We start from the raw sequence: 20674 nt of genomic DNA on the forward strand, positions 1-20674 counted from the left end.
CAACATTCAGTGATGGGGCCAAAAACAAAATATAGCATGATATTTCAAAATGTTGTGGACGACTTGTCAAAAAAAATTGGTGGATAATTTGGGTAAGTGACAAGAACAAGCCGATTAGATTTTGGTTCTGGTCTGAATCCCTATGGAGAGGTAATTGTCAGAAAGTAACTTGCCTTTTTTATTGGAAAGGCCACCCCCATGAATCGCAACCTGGAATATCACCACAAACCTCAGAACATAGTGCTTTCGTTCTCAGATGCACCTGAATTCACCATCAGGACTTCCTGAGGTTCCAACTTATGGGTCTTTCAACATCTACATCAACTTGGTTACAGTTGTTCGACTCTATCTCTGGACATGCTCCTCATCTGTTCCTTCCTTCTTGAAGATTTGGATCATGATGGACACTGCTCATGCTAAAGCTGACTGTCTTATCTCTGTCTTTGCAAAAGATACTACAGTCCCCTACACACTTGCTTCCTGTATACACCATACACCCTCTAGCTGAAGATATCCAACACCATGTGAATGTCCTTCCTACCAATTCCTAACCTCTCTTTACATAAAAAAAACTGTTCATTTGCCTTGTTTACTCCTGTTTCTCTGCTCTCTTCCATGTTGTTGTTCTGGAGGGCTGCCTGTTTGCTTCAAGGAAAATCACCAACACGAGGTGTCGTGTCGTGTCGTGTCGTGTCGTGTCGTGTCGTGCTTTTTGTGGAGTGTGATACACCAGAATGATCAGTCATGACGTCCTAAGTTGATTAGGGTTATTGTCCCCCGTCGCACTGCGGAGCGAAAGGGGGACTATGGTTTTCCCCTCCGTCCGGGTGTCCGTCAGTCAGTCAGTCAGTCAGTCAGTCAGTCAGTTCGTCCGTCCGTCCGTCCGTGCGTACGTGTGTGCGTGCATGCGTAAGCGAAGGACCGCATTCAAATTTGGTGTGTGGGTGCAACCCACGTCAAAATCCAAGATGGCCACCGCCATGTATGTCTGATGCCATGTATGTCTGAAACTTGTGAGCGGAATATCTTGAAAAATAAGCGAAGTACCAACTTCTAATCTGGTGCGTGGGTGTATCTAGGCACAAGGAAGAACGCTATTGAAAATTGGGTCGCCACGTCAAAATCCAAGATGGCCGCCGCCATGCATGTCTGAACCTTGTGAGCTGAATATCTTGAAAAAGAAGCGAAGTACCAACTTCTAATCTGGTGCGTGGGTGTATCTAGGCACAAGGAAGAAAGCTATTGAAAATTGGGTCGCCAGATTGCCGCCACCATATATATGTCTGAACCTTTTGAGCGAAATATCTTGAAAAATAAGCGAAGTACCAACTTCTAATCTGGTGTGTTGGTGTATCTAGGCATAAGGAAGAACCCTATTGAAAATTGGGTCGCCACGTCAAAATCCAAGATGGCCGCCGCCATGTATGTCTGAACCTTGTGAGCTGAATATCTTGAAAAATAAGCGAAGTACCAACTTCTAATCTGGTGAATGGGTGTATCTAGGCATAAGTAATAACGCTATTGAAAATTGGGTCGCCACGTCAAAATCCAAGATGGCCACGACCATATATATATGTCTGAACCTTGTGAACGAAATATCTTGAAAAATAAGCGAAGTACCAACTTCTAATCTGGTGTGTGGGTGTATCTCGGCATTATTCAGGTTCACTCTGTCAATAAATTATATTTCGTTCAAAATCATGGCAGATTAGCAAACCTATACATTTTTGGAAAGGTTATAGCATAAGGAAACTAAAAATCAATGTTTACATTTGGAGAGATACCTGTATTGCGGCCATTTTGGATTTTCAAAATGGCCACTGTAAAATACATATTTTGTTCTATTTCTGCCTCTAATTACCCTAAAAACTTTTTAAAATATACTAAACCTATATTTTCAGGGACAAGGAATCCAATGAAAGTATCAAATTAGTGCTATGGGGAATGGTAAGACACGGATCAAAGGTTTTGAATTGCAAAATACTGTCTTTATATTCGCGATAAGTTGCATAATCAAATACATGTTATCATTTTGTACAGGCAGTTAATAACATCAAAATGTGTCACAATAATTCATATCACCAAACATACACAGGCAGTCAGCAAAATCATATATACACATGCAGTCAGTATAACTTCACATCTACACAGGCAGTCAATGACGAAATATACACAGGCAGTCAATGGCATCAAACATACACGATTACAGAATATGCCATTTAGAGTTCGTCATCACTGTCCTGTGTGTCGTATCCGACAATATAGTCCGCATCGTTTTCACAGTCTGTTCCACACAAGCAAAGGTCGGTCAAATTGATTGGCAAGTCGAATGGTCGATCGAAACGATTGGTCGAATGGTCGAATTGGTCGAATCGAATTGGTCAGAATTGGCAAATGTAAACATTGATTTTCAGATTTTCCATGTAATAAAGTTTCCAAAAATGTATAGGTTTGCTAATCTACCATGATTTTGAACGAAAAAACATAGTGAACCTGACTACATAAGGAAGAACCCGATTGAAAATTGGGTCGCCACGTCAAAATCCAAGATGGCCACCACCATATATATGTCTGACCCTTGTGAGCGAAATATCTTGAAAAATAAGCGAAGTACCAACTTCTAATCTGATGTGTGGGTGTATCTAGGCATAAGGAAGAACGCTATTGAAAATTGGGTCGCCACGTCAAAATCCAAGATGGCCGCCTCCATGTATGTCTGCACCCTGTGAGCGAAATATCATATCATAGCATGTTTTCTGCGTCTTCCACTTTGTCAACTCACATCACTTCCCCAACGGGGGACCTGGGCGTAACGCTTGTTAATATTTAGTTACCGTAATCTTCCAAATAGAAGGACAGCAAAGACCATTTGTGTATAGGAGTACTGGGCTTTACTGGGGCCTTCCAAAGGGGGGGGGGGGGGGGGTGTGATACACCAAACTGATCACCATGAGTTCCTACATTGATTAGACCAATGAAACATAGGGGCAATACCCCTGGCACTCACCTGGTAGAATAAACAGTATACTGCACTGACTAAAGGTATTTTAAACCAATTTAAATGCTTGCTAGAAGGTGGGGCAGCATGGTGAATCATACTAACATAATCATAAGAACAGAAAATATACCTATTTTTGGGGTCAACCCCCCCCCCCGACCCCCCTCCAATCCCATGTACCTCCCCAGATCCCAATTTTTCCAATGCCTTGAACAAACATTGGTACACATGGGTGATTAAGGTCGTGGTGAGGTTTCATCGAAATTGCATGTGTAGTTTCTGAGAAGAAAGCAAATACCTATTTTTGGGGGCAACCTCCACCCCCCACTCCCTCGTAGACCCCTAAAGGGGTAGATTTTTTTTAAATGCCATGGACATACTTTGGTTACCACTTCAACATGCTGCTGCTTTTTAGTCGGCAATGGGGATGGATGCCCTCGATCTACAGAGGTCAGGGCTATCTCGATGGACATAATCCATGCATTTTATTATTCTTGTACTCTGCCATGATTTCCAAAATGTCGGCAAATGGTATCTAAGGTTCCCTCTTCGGACTATCAGATTTGTTGCACGCTTGCAAGCAGTGGGTTGCTTTGGGTAAAATACTATCACGTGCTGCATCACTGGAGGCCAGTGTCATCAAGGTTGTGGTTTGGGACCCTGGGACCAATCCTTTTCTTGATATACGTTAACTTTTTTTTCTCTCTGGAAATCCATTATAATCTCTGTATAGGATACCCCTCCACCAGCTAGGTTGTGGAAGCATTCCTTTTTGTCAACCTGTCAATACCTGGAACATTTCTTTCTATTGTTTGGAAGACCCATGTTCTCTCCTTGTCCCTCCATAAGGAACGGCAGCCAATTACTTTGATTTTTTTTTTTTGTGGTCAGCATCGGGGAGAAGTACAATTTCTGGAGGTATATATCATATATTGGGCATATTGTATCTCGAAGCTGGCTTTGAGAATTGGCTGTCACTTTGGAATTCTCTCCGTGGCCAACCACTTCCTCTAAGCTTTCATTTGGAGTGTCATGGAATATCGTTCTTCACTGTAGACAGGTGCTGCTGCTTCCCATCTTGTCCACCTTGAGCCCCTAGAATGTAAATTCACAGAGATTCAGCTTCCTGACATATTAGATTCCTTGTTGGAATATATTGTCAGGAAGCTGAATCGCTGGGTCTTTCTTGCTCATCATAAGCAGGTTGGTCGCCTTTAAGTTTATTTTCCCCAGTACTATTTCGGTCTTGCTGCAGCCCTCTCATCTCTCCACTCAGTCCTTGTGCTTCCAGGTCGCACAAAACTCCTCCATGTCGCACACAATTCCTCCAGGTCACACACATATATCTCCACCTGGCACCCTTTTCTTGTTATCCTCCTCAAGTTTATATTCAAACACTCACTTCGTTCCTGTGGAACCTTCTTCATGAGTCTATCTAGAGTTTTTTTTTTTGTTTTTTTTTGATACAAGGTCGAGGCTCGTGTAAGAGCTTAGTCTTTCCTTCTGCATTTAAAGGCTGCAGCCCACCGCCACCTCATGTATTTCTGCTGCTGAGCTTTACTACAGGCACTGAGACCCTGTTCTCATGCTTCTACAATTCTATTTATCTGCTGTCATGTATCTGTTTGTTGCTGTCCCAAAGTTTCCCTTTTCCCCATTTTGTCTGTTGATCAATTTTGACTGTTCCGCTCTTCCATGAGCCTCAATTCCTTTTTGAAAAAAAACGTAATCCTTTGGTGCCAAATTGTTGTATTTCAGGTATGAATAACTAAGTATGAAACTTTGGCAAATTAAATTTATTTATGTGAGTGTAGAGTGATAATGTATTGTTACAGATCGCGGTTTAGATGTTATGATGACCGAGCGGTGGTGTATTTAACCGCGACCTAACAGGATCCCCGACTCACCCGATTCCACCCAAACGTTGGCCGGGTCGCACCACAGCTAGTCAATAGGGAAAAGACAAAGGCGACGAATGCAAAGAGGAAAACGAAGGCAAAGAAAGGTTTGGAAATACTACTGAATTTATTGACTATTTACACACACAAGCAAAAAGGAGCAATCAAGTTTTATTTACAACACATAAGACGCAGGTGACACAGTGCAAATACTAGCTTATCTACAGACTTAATTAACCCAGGACAGAACAAACAAAAGACACTGACTCACGCGGGGAATTGCAGGAATGGCAGGATGTGGATGGCTGGAGGGAGAGGGAGGTCCAAGGGGGTCCCGCAGCACAACCGGCGCGTTTAGCAGCCGCCGTTCAGGCCAGGCCCCACGCTGCTGTTTTGGCTGCTGTTTACGTCGCGTGCTTTGCCAGGCCTTGTCCCACTCGTCTGGTCCAAACCCTCAACTCTTTCTTGTTTCTCTCACTCCTCACCACCGACTCCTCACCGCAACCAACTGACCACCGACTCCTTACCAACGCAACCACTGACCCTCCTCTGGCAACCGACTCAGACCAACTCAGACCAACTCAGACCAACTCCTTGTGACCAACTCCTTGTGACCAACTCACTACTCACTTCCGTTTGCGCCTTTTATAGCGCCTCCAGCGATTACGCCGCCGGCGTTTTGGACACGCCCATCGGGGTGCTCACCTCGGCCCTGGTTGGTCGCGCGACCCTCGGGCTCCGCCCTGGATGACGACGGGCGGGCACGCCCCTCCTCCCCTCTGACGAGGTGGAGACACGCCTTTCTTCTCCGACTCAAAGCACATGGTCAATGGCGGTTATTGGAGGGGAGGTGATTGGGAATCGAGGGCTCAGCAATGACGAGAGGGGATGTAATATGGAAATGGAGGTTTTGGGGATGGGAAGGAAAGGGGATCTATTCTCTTTCACTGGTGCAATGGAGTATTTCAATTAATGGAAGACACAGCCTTACACTAATACACATAATAAGGATATAACTGTCAAAAAAAGATATATCGTGTCCTGCATGTATGTTTTATGGACTAACTACGGGAACGCCCTTTGACCTTTATACAACCACAAACGGAGGGAGGAGGGGTGATATTTTACAACAACCTTTTACAACAACATTTTACCACAACAATAAAATAAAAAAACATTCTCATATCCACAACAGTATATTGTGCAAAACACTTTTGAGGTAGGAAGTGCAATCTTAGAAGGAAATAAACGAACTCAGCCAATAGAGCTTGGATATACACACACAGTCATTGTGCAGATGCATCCGTGAATTGATATATCACTTAAACGGCAAATGCATCGTGGGAAACGGTAATATTGGGTGAATAATAAATAAAAAAGCATTGGATTTGCAGTCGTGCTAGGTTACCATTTTCCATGCCATGCCATGATGGGAATGTTCCTGAACGCAGTTTTCACGTCTCGGCATGGCACATTGGCACACTCAGTTTGCACACGTCCGGCATTCATCTGTGCGCTCTCTGCTCGATTTCCACGTGGAAATGTCGTGTTAGATGAATGCATGGTGACAAGAACGTTACAATTTGTAGCAGATATCTCAAATTCAGACGAAATGCTGAGTAACCTTTAAACTTTGAAACCCAGCAATATATAGCATTTAGTCCTCAGCAATTCAATTTTTCATTCAACAAAACAATTCCGTTTTAATCCTCAGCATTTAGTCCAGATGTTCTTTTACATCAGCAGGTGTAAAACTTTTGTGTGTTCACCACTTGGTGGTGCACTACCCTCTGTTTAGCTGGAACTTCACCATTGCTGTGCACTTGATTGCATCAAGGTGCTGTACCACAGCAGAGTAGAAATCAAAAGTTTGTTTTGTATGTAGGCAGTTGTGTGGGGTTTGCTTAGGCAATGGAATGAAAGATGTTGGAATGTTCCAATAGTTTGTTTATACCTACACTGCCATGCTGATTTGAAAATTGTATAAAACTATATTTCCTTGTTACTATGTCCAAACCTTAAGCATGGAAGGTTCACTTGACCCTAGGCATGGAATTTTAGCAATATTATTTTTATACTATGGCCGAGGCTCACAGAAGAGCTTGTGCAGGGCAAGAAGACAGATGGAGAAATCAACTGGATAAAACAAGCCAACCCAACTTGCATTTGTACCCGTCATATCGTGAAAGTAACCGCATTAATTTCCACCTAGCTTCATTAATTGGAGCAATTTAATAGTGAGAATCGTACTCGCAGCTGAGATGTCAAGCGTGGCTTGGAAACTCGGACCAGCTATAAGCTGCCATCCTGGTGCTTCGCAGGCAGAGCGAGGCATTGATGTGTGCCGGCACTTGGATGGACATTAAACTGGGCGTCCCATCTTCCAGTATCAGTTGGTGGACGGTAAAGATCCCATAGTGTCCTTTGTGAAGAGTAGGCGAGTTATCTTGGCACCCTGAATCAATTTGAAATTCCCGCTATAACCTACAGGGAGCACTACATCAGTGGCACAGGTGCACGCCCAGCAAATAATGCCAACCACAGCCTTGTGCTGTGTATGACGGAAGAATAAGAACAGTAAACACAGTTTTGTTACCTCACCATGTGCTTGTCATGGTTTTATCTCTGCAGTTACCTCTGCTTTTTATTACCTCCACCACTGACGATGGTCTGCTTGTCTGTCTGTGAACAGGATATCTCAAAAAGTTGTGAACGTATTCAGACAAAAATTTGGACAGGTTAGGTGTGTGTCATGGACGAACTGATTCGATTTTTGTGAAGATCCGTATCTGGATCAAATATCCAAAATAGAGGGAGACTTGACAAATAATGTTGTTGTTTTTTTTTGTATACTAAGTCGAGGCTCATATAAGAGCTAACACATATAACATAATATAGGGAGTGGTAGACAAGAGGGGAGAGAGAGAGAGGGAAATACAACACCAGTGTTGAACAGGGACATTGGCTTGGCAGATCTGTGTAAGGGAGAGGGCTGGGGTGGGATACACGGTGTTATGGATTCGTCACTTCCGTTGTTGTGGTTCTCATCCACTGTAAACATTTTTGGTTGCATGTACTATTATTGTTATCGTTTAGGTGAAATAGAGATAACTGTTTTAAAAAGGTAAAAAAAGTTAGTGTTTTAAAAGAAACCGGAAACCGGATCGGGAACCGGACTACGAAGAGGAAGAAGAAGAGGAAAAGGAGGCGGAGCAAGTGAGGTCGGAGAAGGAGCCGAGCTGCGTTGAGGTTTTGAGCAAACGCTGGCGAACGGGGGTCACGAGTGAACTTTGGGGTTTCCTGGGAAAGGGATTCCTGCGACAGAGTTGTTATCGCTGTGACAGATAAACCTGCGTGACAGGTTTTGCGGTTGATTCCGAAGAGAATTGTTGGAGTGCCGTTACGTCTCGAGAACGGACCGTTGGCCATTTTACCACGCGCCTGATTTCGCATCGCTCCAGGTTTTCCACCTCGCTTCAACCATTTCACCGCATCCAGACGTTAACCTGGTGTGTGTGTGTGTGTGTGTGTGTGTGTGTGTGTGTGTGTGTGTGTGTGTGTGTGTGTGTGTGTGTGTGTGTGTGTGTGTGTGTGTGTGTGTGTGTGTGTGTGTGTGTGTGTGTGTGTGTGTGTGTGTGTGTGTGTAACGTGGATTTTGAGTGTGAATTTGCGGTTCGCCGATTGGGAGCCGTTGAACGTCCATACCCTAAGGTGTGATTTCCCAGCCGCCTCTTGAGGACACTTTTGCCCATCTTTGGCAGTGTGACTCAACCGAGCGGGATTCTGGTCTCGACACAACATCCGTCTGATGATCACTGGAGCGTGGATCGACTTTGGTTTGAAGCTGGGACAGAGACATTGGGAATGTTATTTTCGCTCACTTGGAGCACAGTGAGTTATATTGTACGAAACTGATGGTACCATCATAGGAATGATATATTGGTTGTACAATTGATTAATATTGTTATTGCTGTTATTCTTGTGTGACCTTAATACAATACTTGTTTGTTGGTAACAATTGGTGTGGTTTCACCATTGATCTTTGACACACAGAATAACACATCTTTCTGCCGTGACTCCTCTCGGGGCTCGGAGGTACACCGTGACCGGGGTTTGGGGAGGAGCACGTAACAACGGGATAAACAAGATGGACACTACAAGGACGTTCAGGCAAGAAAACGGAACTTGAAGGAGGTAGATTTGGGGTGGATTAATGGATGTAGAGAAGATCAAGGTTATGGGGGAAGATATGAGATGGTGGTGGACAGCTTCTTTGAAGACTTTGAGGGAGGAGTGTGATTGAAGAGAGTGTGGAAGCTTGTTCCAGTTGTGGGAATGTGTAAGTTGTTTGCACAAACTTGGAAAAAAGAGGAAAGAATGAGTGGAGGTGAACAGTGATTCTGGATTTCGGTAGGTTCACCACAAGGGGGTTAATGGTGGACCAGCTTGTAATTTTGTCGAATGTCTGAAGAGAGGTAAGAGGCTGCAGCCTGTCGATCTGAAGGATGGGAGATGCCACGGCAGAGGGTGGTGTCACCAGCAAGTCACCAGCAGAGGGTGGAGTCACCAGCAGAGGGTGGAGTCACCAGCAGAGGGTGGAGTCACCAGCAGAGGGTGGAGTCACCAGCAGAGGGTGGAGTCACCAGCAGAGGGTGGAGTCACCAGCAGAGGGTGGGGTCACCAGCAAGTCACCAGCAGAGGGTGGAGTCACCAGCAGAGGGTGGAGTCACCAGCAGAGGGTGGAGTCACCAGCAGAGGGTGGAGTCACCAGCAGAGGGTGGAGTCACCAGCAGAGGGTGGAGTCACCAGCAGAGGGTGGAGTCACCAGCAAGTCACCAGCAGAGGGTGGAGTCACCAGCAAGTCACCAGCAGAGGGTGGAGTCACCAGCAAGTCACCAGCAGAGGGTGGAGTCACCAGCAGAGGGTGGAGTCACCAGCAGAGGGTGGAGTCACCAGCAAGTCACCAGCAGAGGGTGGAGTCACCAGCAAGTCACCAGCAGAGGGTGGAGTCACCAGCAAGTCACCAGCAGAGGGTGGAGTCACCAGCAAGTCACCAGCAGAGGGTGGAGTCACCAGCAAGTCACCAGCAGAGAGTGGAGTCACCAGCAGAGGGTGGAGTCACCAGCAGAGGGTGGAGTCACCAGCAGAGGGTGGAGTCACCAGCAGAGGGTGGAGTCACCAGCAGAGGGTGGAGTCACCAGCAAGTCACCGGCAGAGGGTGGAGTCACCAGCAAGTCACCAGCAGAGGGTGGAGTCACCAGCAAGTCACCAGCAGAGGGTGGAGTCACCAGCAGAGGGTGGAGTCACCAGCAGAGGGTGGAGTCACCAGCAGAGGGTGGAGTCACCAGCAGAGGGTGGAGTCACCAGCAGAGGGTGGAGTCACCAGCAGAGGGTGGAGTCACCAGCAGAGGGTGGAGTCACCAGCAGAGGGTGGAGTCACCAGCAGAGGGTGGAGTCACCAGCAGAGGGTGGAGTCACCAGCAAGTCACCAGCAGAGGGTGGAGTCACCAGCAAGTCACCAGCAGAGGGTGGAGTCACCAGCAAGTCACCAGCAGAGGGTGGAGTCACCAGCAAGTCACCAGCAGAGGGTGGAGTCACCAGCAAGTCACCAGCAGAGGGTGGAGTCACCAGCAGAGGGTGGAGTCACCAGCAGAGGGTGGAGTCACCAGCAGAGGGTGGAGTCAACAGCAGAGGGTGGAGTCACCAGTAAGTCACCAGCAGAGGGTGGAGTCACCAGCAAGTCACCAGCAGAGGGTGGAGTCACCAGCAAGTCACCAGCAGAGGGTGGACTCACCAGCAAGTCACCAGCAGAGGGTGGAGTCACCAGCAGAGGGTGGAGTCACCAGCAAGTCACCAGCAGAGGGTGGAGTCACCAGCAAGTCACCAGCAGAGGGTGGAGTCACCAGCAAGTCACCAGCAGAGGGTGGAGTCACCAGCAAGTCACCAGCAGAGGGTGGAGTCACCAGCAAGTCACCAGCAGAGGGTGGAGTCACCAGTAGAGGGTGGAGTCACCAGCAGAGGGTGGAGTCACCAGCAAGTCACCAGCAGAGTGTGGAGTCACCAGCAAGTCACCAGCAGAGGGTGGAGTCACCAGCAAGTCACCAGCAGAGGGTGGAGTCACTAGCAAGTCACCAGCAGAGGGTGGAGTCACCAGCAAGTCACCAGCAGAGGGTGGAGTCACCAGCAAGTCACCAGCAGGGTGGAGTCACCAGCAGAGGGTGGAGTCACCAGCAAGTCACCAGCAGAGGGTGGAGTCACCAGCAAGTCACCAGCAGAGGGTGGAGTCACCAGCAAGTCACCAGCAGAGGGTGCAGTCACCAGCAAGTCACCAGCAGAGGGTGCAGTCACCAGCAAGTCACCAGCAGAGGGTGCAGTCACCAGCATGTCACCAGCAGATGGTGGAGTCACCATCAAGTCACCAGTATGTCACAAGCAGAGGGTGGAGTCACCCAGAATCTAACTTATCTAACAATCTAAGAAATCTAATCAGAATATGAGAATCTGATCTAACATACACTGCTCACAATAAGTTAGGGATATTGGCAGGCTCTTCGGTGTGGTTGATTTTGTGTATTAATTATGTTGAAAAAAAAGTTGTTGGTCCTAATTCGATGGTTATTAAGGAGTGTGAAAAGACACAGCATTTTTGATTTCAATACCCGAACCCTAACCCCTATAAAAAAAAAAAACTCACTCCCACAATATCCCTAACTTATTGTGAGTGGTGTATAATGAAAAAGCTCGCCCGGAAGGGTCAAGAGGAAAATCGTCGACAGCTCTTTGTGAGTCCATATAGATTAATTAGGGGTTATTGAAGGGAAAGCAAGAGATAAAAGTGTACGTCAGCAGTGGAACCATCTTCTCGCGCTAGGGACCCCTTGGCTTGTTCACTCTCATGCTCGATCCGTCACTGCGCTGTTCACTCAGCGCTGTCTGGTGCAGCTAGTTCTAGCTCTAGCATAACTCTTCCTGACTTCAGCGCAAATGGCAACGGTGACCTCACCTTCATATGTTGGAAATGTTGGAAAATGTTGGAAATGTTGTTGTTAGTTGGAAAATGTATTTATGGTTGTTTGTCAGATTTTTTGATGACAGGAATAGGATTTTCTTTTCATTGACTTGTAAATCTTTGTGCACTTTTGCAAAAAAAAAAAAAATTGTCCATGGACGAATCGTTGTTATGTTTGCCCTGTCTTGTTGATCCTTGTTTATAATATGCACTCGATAAGTTTGACATGCGTGAGTCCTTGCACAATGAGCTCGATGTGATTGGCTGGTAAAACATTTTTCAAGTAGAACGGCACTTGCAGAGCGCATAGTTTTGCCTCGTGTGCTCATTTTGAACAAAAATACCATTGTAACTGAACACACTACTGTTATGGCCCACTGCTATTATAGCCCATATACCCGTATCACCCGTGCACCCGATTATGTCACGTAGTTTCTTGGCATGGGTTATCTACGTCATAACTTTAATTCTTCACTCTCATTGGGTCATAGATCAGGTATATGATGTTTCAGATTTTTCGGATAAAGATTTCAATTCAAACAATTGTGGCTGGAATACCACTTCACTGATGATGTCATCGTTATCATCCTATATACTCCATGGGGAGTTAATGGCATTTGCCATGTTTCAATTTGTTTTGTTAAGTGGTTTTGGAGAAAATGTCCAATTTTTTTTCCCCTTTGATCCAATATGTCTGCCATACCATGTGACCTATGACATTAACGTTAGCAATAAAATATTCTCCATGGAATATTTTAGGAGTCCCTCCTATGTTTAAAAGTTTTGCATCGATTGGATAAGCAGTTGTAGAGAACCATTTTTGGATAATGATTTCAATTTTTGAATAAGGATTTCAATTCAATGACTTGACTACCTCTTCACTGATGATGTCATCATTGTCATGCTATACACCCCATGAGGAGTTCATGACATATGCCAGTCAAATCAAGGAGTCGTTCTTATTGTCTTATTCAAGGAGTAGTTATTTGCTATGTGGTCGGCCCAGGAGAGATCATGGCCGATAGTAAGGCCTAGAGGTAAAAGTGAACCTCAACTAGTGGCTCATAATGAAACCAGACGGGTGGGTTTGTTTGATAAATCCTTCCAGAGTAACAGGGTGTGATTGAGATTTTCAGTGTTTGGTGGGCATTCTCAAATTAATCAGACCAATATGTAATCCCAAATGAGAGGATCATGCATTTGGTTTCCACCTGTTAGTGGGATGGCTTACTGTATAACACAATGTGGAGTTGGCAAAAAGGAGGAAGGGGTTTACATTTCAAAAACATGTATGTGCATGTGTTTTCTGTGTTTTTTGTTTTGTTTTGTTTTTGTATACTGAATCGAGGCTCGTGAAAGAGCTAACATTTACTTCACAAACAAATCAACCAGACAAACAAAATATATAAAAAGAGGGAGCGGAAGACAAGATGGGGAGAGAAGGGGAAGCACACAAACACAACATTTGAGAGCAGGGAGATGTGTGGGAGGGAGAGGGCTTGGGGGGCGGAGGCGTGTGAAGGGGAGGGGGGGGGGGGGTGGGAGAAGTATAAAATACAAGGACATCAAGGACTTCCAGGACAAGTTGGTATATCAAAAAAGTGGAATTGGGGTGAAATTAGTGGGGGTAGAAAAGATCAAGGTTTTGGTTGGGGGAAGATAAGAGATGGTGGTGAACAGCTGTTTTAAAGACCTGGAGGGTGGAGTGGGATTGAAGAGAGTGAGGGAGTTTGTTCCAGAGGCGGGAGAAAAGAGGAATGAAGGAGTGAAGGTGAGCAGAGAGTCTTGATTTTGGCAGTTTAACCATAAGAGGGTTGCAGGCAGATCTTGTGCGACCTGTAGGAATATTTGTGGGACAGAGCCCAGAGAGAGCTGGGGTGTGGGGTGTGAGCTGTGATTATGGTATTATGAGAAATGTACACTTCCGGTGAAAAGTTTTAGAACACCTCAATTTTTCCAGTTTTTATTGAAGTTTAAGCAATTCAAGTCCAGTGAATAACCTGAAATGGTACAAAGGTAAGCAGTGAACTGCTCGAGGTTTTAAAAAAAAGTTTAGGTTAGCAAAAACGTGAAAATAATGTAAATTGCACAGTTATATTGTAAAAAAGGCCTTCAGGGAACAAGTAATGGGTTAACACTTACAGCTGTTCTGCAGCAATGTAAGTAAATTAAGCCTTGAAAGTTTATGCAAACATTTCCTACAGGTGTCCCAACCTCTGCTGATTACTTGATTACAAACCTTCTGTCTGTATAAAAGCAGTATTGGAACAGTCTGTTATTACACCCTCTGAAGCATTATTTGGACAATATTGCACTGCAGGAAGTAGTATATTGCTATCATAATGGCGAGAAAAAGGCAATTAACAAAGGAAGACAGACAGATCATTATAACCCTTCACCCTTTGAGTAGGGATGACGTCAAGTGCCGCAACCCGCAAAAAAGTTTTGTGTAGAGATGACGGCACGTCATCGACTATACCTATAAATAGATCGTACGTGGTTGCATTCCCGTACCAAAATGCCAAATTAATCCCGTACCGGGGGTATTTTTATCAAAAAAAAGTCCCGTACTCAAAGGGTTAAAAGTGTAGGTCTTTCCTTTGGAGAAATTGCAAAGAAAGCCAAGGTGTCAGTGAGTACAGTTTCCTACACCATTAAAAGGCACTTGGAAACTGGAGGAAACTCTGACAGGAAGAGGTCTGGCCCAAAGCCACAACAGAATCGGAAGACAAGTTTCTGAGAGTCAACACCTGGCGTGATAGGCGGCTCACAGGACTACAGCTTCAAGCACAGCTTAACACTGGTCGAAGTAAGCAAGTCTCCGTTTCAACTGTGAAGAGAAGACTTCGAGCTGCAGGTTTGACAGGTCGAGTTGCAGTAAAGGGCCTATCTCATTGGCGGAGACGTCGCCGCGACTGCCGCGACTGATCAGTCGCGGCAACTCGGGAGACCAAAAAATGGCTTGCGCTCTCGCCAGGGCGACGATATTCATCACTACTCCTTTCGCTACATTTTTTACATATTTTTGCATGTATTTATTTTAATGCAATTAAATATAAATTCAATGCAATTTAAATATACACTCACATGTAGGTAGGGGCTTCTTGATCTCCTCGAAGATGTTCTGCATATCAACAAGGAAGGTTTCAACCGCTGCTTTCTTGTATTGGTTATCTTTGTATCTTGCATATGATTTATCGGAAAATTCCGGATGATCCTCCCAGAAGTCGGCCATTGCCTCTTGATGCCCCTCTTTCCAATCATATTGTTTTCTCGTCGGATCGCCGCTGAAACCATGTTCCTCATCTTCTCTAGCATCAACTGCTGCCTCAGCATCCACAAACTGTGCTGAAGCTGCTACAACTGCTTCATCCTCCTTCTTCTTGCCCTTCCGGCCCCCACTGCCCTTGGGTGGCATGGTGGAAGGACAGTACTACTCTGGAGTTGGAGCTGTCCCCTGGCAAGACAAGATGGTGGGGCCTCTTCCAAGGCAGTACAAGGAGCAGCAGCAGTAGCAGGAACAAGTACCAAATGATGAAGACCTTGACCGGATCCTGTACCTGACTTGGACCAGGAGTGAAGGCGTCTCGATGATGCCAGCACACGCTCAGTCACGTGGTCTCTAAAGTGGGTCAAGCAGCGTCGCGGAGACGTCGCCGCAACGGCGCCGCAACGTCTCCTCAGTCTCCTTGGTCTCCAGCAGGTCGCGGAGACGTCTCCCCAGTCACGGGCAAAATTAGCCTCCGCGACGTCCAAAAAAATCGAACATGTTTGAATTTCCCGTGACTTCCCGGAGACCCGGCTAGTCTCCAGGAGACGTCGCGGAGACTCGTCGCCACCAGGTCGCCACCTAGTCTCCAGGCCAATGAGATAGGCCCTTAAGAAAGCTATTCCTAAGATGGCAAAATAAGAAAAAGAGGCTTGTCTGGGCCATGAAGCACCGCCAGTGGACTACTGAAGACTGGAAGAAGATCTTATGGACCGATTAATCAAAATTTGAAATCTTTGGTTCATCACGCAGGGTTTTTGTATGCCGTCGAGTAGGCGAAAGGATGGTTTCTCAGTGTGTGACACTAACTGTCAAGCATGGAGGAGGAAGCGTGATGGTCTGGGGCTCTTTTGCTGGATCCAGAGTCGGCGACTTGCACAGAGTGACTGGCCCCCTGAACCAAAAGGGCTACCACAGCATTTTGCAGCGCCATGCAATACCCTCTGGTATACGCCTAGTTGGTCAGGGGTTCATCCTACAGCAAGATAATGACCCTAAACACACCTCCAGGCTATGTCAAAACTACCTTCGAGGAAAAGAACAAGATTGTGGCCTTCAAATCATGAAATGGCCAGCACAGTCTCCAGACTTAAACCCCATCGAGCTGGTTTGGGTTGAACTGGACAGAAGGGTGAAAGCAAAGCAACCGACAAGTGCAACACATTTGTGGGAACTTCTGCAACAGTGTTGGGAAGAACTTCCCGATCAATATTTGATTTCCATTGTAGAAAGAATGCCACGAGTGTGTTCGGTGGTTATATCTGCAAAAGGTGGCGACTTTGCTGAGTCAAAAATGTAAATTAAATTTTGTTAAACAAAATGATTCTATGATTTCTTTTTTATCTCCAATTGTTTATTTGTTCTATGCTTAATTTCAGAGTACATTGAGACATTAAACTGCGTAAATTTCAATAAAAACTGGCAAAATTGAGGTGTTCTAAAACTTTTGACCGGTAGTGTATGCGTATATGTCCAAGTGTATTTTGAGGGAGGAGGAGGTGGAGTAGAAAATATTGGTCACATGACCATTGATCTAACATAGTACTGAGATTCTGCATATTGGTTTGTCTGTTATGCTTTTAAAACAAATTATTTTCAATTTTCTTATCTTTGGCAACTTCCTGAGCTTATCTTGCTTCACAGTGTGTGTGTGTGTGTGTGTGTGTGTGTGTGTGTGTGTGTGTGTGTGTGTGTGTGTGTGTGTGTGTGTGTGTGTGTGTGTGTGTGTGTGTGTGTGCGTGCGTGCGTGCGCGCGCACACACACATATGTTCTCCCATAATTTAATGTAATTATTGTAACATCGTTTTGGATACCCTGTATTGTTATCACACATTCGAGACCAAAACAACGACCAGACGAACATTGAATTGTAGAAAAAGTAAAGTTGACGTTTCTCAAAGCGTTTGCAATGAATGGTCAAGTCGTGACATTCGGTGGACGGCGCTTCCCATACCATTCCATGATGGGATTGTTTTTGTTTTGGCTTTATGGTTTGCCTAACATAAAATCCCATACGATGATCCATCACTTTGGCCTTAACAGGTATAACAGCTAAGTGGATGGTGCCTCAAATGCTGTTCTGTAATGGGATTGGTATTTTCCAGGCATTTCATCCTATCAAATCCCATACCACCCTATCATCCCACCCTATCATCTGTTCTCGATGGGTATATCTGTTAGTTTTTAATAAAGCAAAGAAAATAACGTTATTTCAGTGAAATACTTCTGATAGGCTGTTCTTATTAATGAGACTTTAAAATATATTCATCACATTAAAAAAGATTAGCATTTGTTTGTAATTTTTTTGTAATTATCAAAACTTGGCAGACAGTTCATTTTAACACGAATCAACTATTGAATGTTCTGCAAAAACCAAACTAGCTGAGCTTGGTTTTGTGTCTTGTTCCATCTCAGCCTGACACGCCTGGGCTTCGTCCTGTTAGTGGTGCATTACTTTGTGGAGTTGATCTTTCACGTGTGCCGGATATTCTTCCTCATCGATGAGGATTACCAAAGGGGGTAAGTTCCCCCCCTCCTTACCACACATTGCAGCAGGTTAATACTTCCGCCACTGAAGGTGCGCGGAGGTTATGTTTTCACCCCTGTCTGTCTGTCTTTCTGTGAGCAGGATATCTCAAAGTTGTGGATGGATTCAGACGAAATTTAGTGGACTGCATGTGTGACAAGGACAAATTGATTAGATTTTGGCGATGATCTGGATCCGGATAGTGGAATTTTTAAGTGATTCTTCACCATTGAGAGATTGGCCTTAAAACTATATATTAGGTGTGCCACAAAGTAGTCATTTATTTAAGCTGTGCACACAGCTTAAAAAAACGACATTACTTTCCAGTACACCTAATATAACATGATATCTCAAGAAGTTGGAGACTGATTGGGGTGAAACTTGGTAGACAGGTTGGGTGTGTGACGAGGAAGGATTGGTTCGATTTTGGTGAAGATCCTGTTCCAGATCCAGATCCAAGGATTTTTTAAAAGCAATTCTTCACCATTGAGTGATTGGGCTTAAAACAATATACAACACGATATCTCAAGAAGTTATGGACAGATTGGGACGAAACTTGGTGGGTGGGTTTGTTGTTTGAGAAGGATGAACTGATTCGATGTAGATTTGGCCTATCATTGGCATACAAAATGTAAACTGTTCAGCCTGGCGGAGCTATGTGCTAATACCGAGTGCCGTTCTAGTATTGATGCTGTAGCCTGTAACCTTCAGTCTCTGCAAGCTAAAGCCATCGTAACTGACTCTTCTATTTCCTGGATCCTACAGCTTTGATGTGTGGGCCGTGCTCTTTGTTCTTGGCCGGCTCATGACGCTCACCATGTCTGTGCTCACCATTGGCTTTGGGCTTGCTCGCTCGGACAACCGGCGGTTGGACATTGCGACCGGAAACTTCAACACACTTCCCATCAGGTGTGGCTTTTTAACTGTTTGTCCTGGTATGATTACTGGATAGTGCCTTCTTGATGCTTGACTTTGGCTCAATTAAATCCGAATAACAAACCCTGGGTTAAAAAATGATCTTTGGATTATTTGGTCGAAAAAAAAAAATACGGGTTGCTTTTGCAAATTATGATTTAACGGAAAAGAAAAGGGTACAAAAGGAAATTAAGAAACTGGTTGCTCAACGTAATGAAAAAAAATTAGCAGGCAGGATTGAACAGAAATAAATGTTGGGGAATCTCAAACAAGTGTGGAATGGTCTGAATAATATGACGATATAAATGTCCCAGCGTCAGGTTGCTATAGTAATGTTGCATGAATTCCTCCGCATGATTGTTGACAAGCATTGCAGACAGAAAAGCTACTAGTGTCTTTCCCTAACGTGAAGATGTCCGAGATGACTGACCGCTTATTTCTCTCAATCTCACTTCTTCCGGTGTCTAATATGCATCCTGTGTTATTGGAATCAGAATGTGGCATGGTTACCGCAACCAGTATTCCACAAAGGAAACTCGTTACCAATCACCGATATCGATGTGATCCTAGGTACTAGGCTTGGTGACCTGCCCCGATAGATTCTCAATGTATTTGATTGGGAATTGGCTTTTTTTGTACACACGAGTACACCCGCACACTACGGGAGCTGCAGAAAGGGTCATTCCTCTTTGGGGTATACAGATTACAGTCGATCGAAGGTCGGATCTCAAGAACATTGGGTGTGTGTTAATTTACCAAGTTTATTGTGGAGAGATCACCAAGTTGTTTAAGCATTCGAGCAAGCACTCAATTCAAAACCGTTAAGGAACGACTGGCTTGGCAAGCGCCAGCTAGCTGCTTGGTAAATGAGCACATCCTGGTCTTCCTCCCTTTAGAAAGGGCCATGCTATGAACTCAACATTTGTGGGTTATATAGAGTACCATAGATCTTCGCTCAGTTCTGTAAGTAAACCTTACTTCATGGATGTCGGGATTCCTCCAAATTTCTTCATTTAGTGCTATAAACAGCATTAGCGACTGTTTAAAAAGCAAATCATACGTGTTTGTGGTTTATAATATTTTTTTCTTCCTGTAGAAGCTGTTGCTCACACAAACGCCATTATAACGATAAGCTATTTAAACACGTTATCACTGCAGGAAAAACGCCGTGGAGAAGTGGGACATTATTAGTATTAATATTGTTTTGTCATACAACAACAACAACAACATGCATTTTAAGGCCATGTTCCCTGCTAGAGCGGGGGTTAGCCTTGCGGTCCCCATGACAATCTTCTCCATTTTGCCCTATTTTCTGCATCTCTCCTTGTTAACCCCCTTGCCCGCATTTCTTCTTCCACCTGTGGCTTCCACCTGTGGCACCTGTGGTGTGGCGTTTTGTCATAACATTAATAATATGCGATTATCATTAATTTTGTTATTCAAAGCGTCTTTGGAAAAACGCCACGATAAATCTTCTTCTTTGGACAAATGCCACGATAAAGCTAACTTAATACGGCTATACACCTCAACACTTAACCCCATTGACGGCAATGGCGGGGTAAACCCGCTCGGGGGAGAAAACCCCCTTGGGGAGGGGGGTAAATTAATGCGCTACAACCTTCATTATGTAACCCTTGGCCATCCTGTCAAGTTTGGTTGAGATTGGATAAGTAAGGACGGAATGTATTGGTGTCAAAAATTCATCGGACAGACACAAATGGCGTATTTTAGTATGATGATTGAGGCTCGTGGAAGAGCTTGAGCAAAATGGAAGGGAACGAAACGGAGAGGTGGAGGTATACCACAGCAGAATAGAAGTGAGATAGGTCAAGGGGAGGGGGAGAAGGACGTATTGTGGATGAATAAGCTACTTCTAATAACAAAAGCATAATATTGTCTTATCCGTAAGCCGATGAACACCAGCCTTAGGCGAATAGCCAAAAACGGTCCTTAATTCCGAGGCGCGTAGCTGAAATTAGCGGTTGGCCCGTCGCGCGTGGGTAAAGGAAACAAAGCGCTTACCTGAACGGAAGCATACGGGTTTAATCCGAAACCCAC

The 20674-nt window shown here is 44.9% G+C and overlaps 1 protein-coding gene across 4 annotated transcripts in view; it reads left to right on the forward strand.

The window, feature by feature from the left end:
• LOC137421774 (translocating chain-associated membrane protein 1) overlaps positions 1-20674 on the forward strand; it is a 93359-nt gene that overhangs the window by 43212 nt on the left and 29473 nt on the right. For all 4 annotated transcript variants that reach the window (XR_013622674.1, XM_068108170.2, XM_078773319.1 and 1 more), the window contains 2 exons: positions 17590-17694; positions 18467-18610. Coding sequence is in view for 3 of the 4 variants with exons in the window: in XM_068108170.2 (XP_067964271.1) it covers positions 17590-17694; positions 18467-18610 (249 nt within the window). In the remaining variant the exon portion in view is untranslated. The remainder of the gene's footprint in view (positions 1-17589; positions 17695-18466; positions 18611-20674) is intronic.

Source organism: Myxine glutinosa, chromosome 2, assembly GCF_964187855.1.
Source record: "Myxine glutinosa chromosome 2, kmMyxGlut1.1, whole genome shotgun sequence".
Taxonomy (NCBI): domain Eukaryota; kingdom Metazoa; phylum Chordata; class Myxini; order Myxiniformes; family Myxinidae; genus Myxine; species Myxine glutinosa.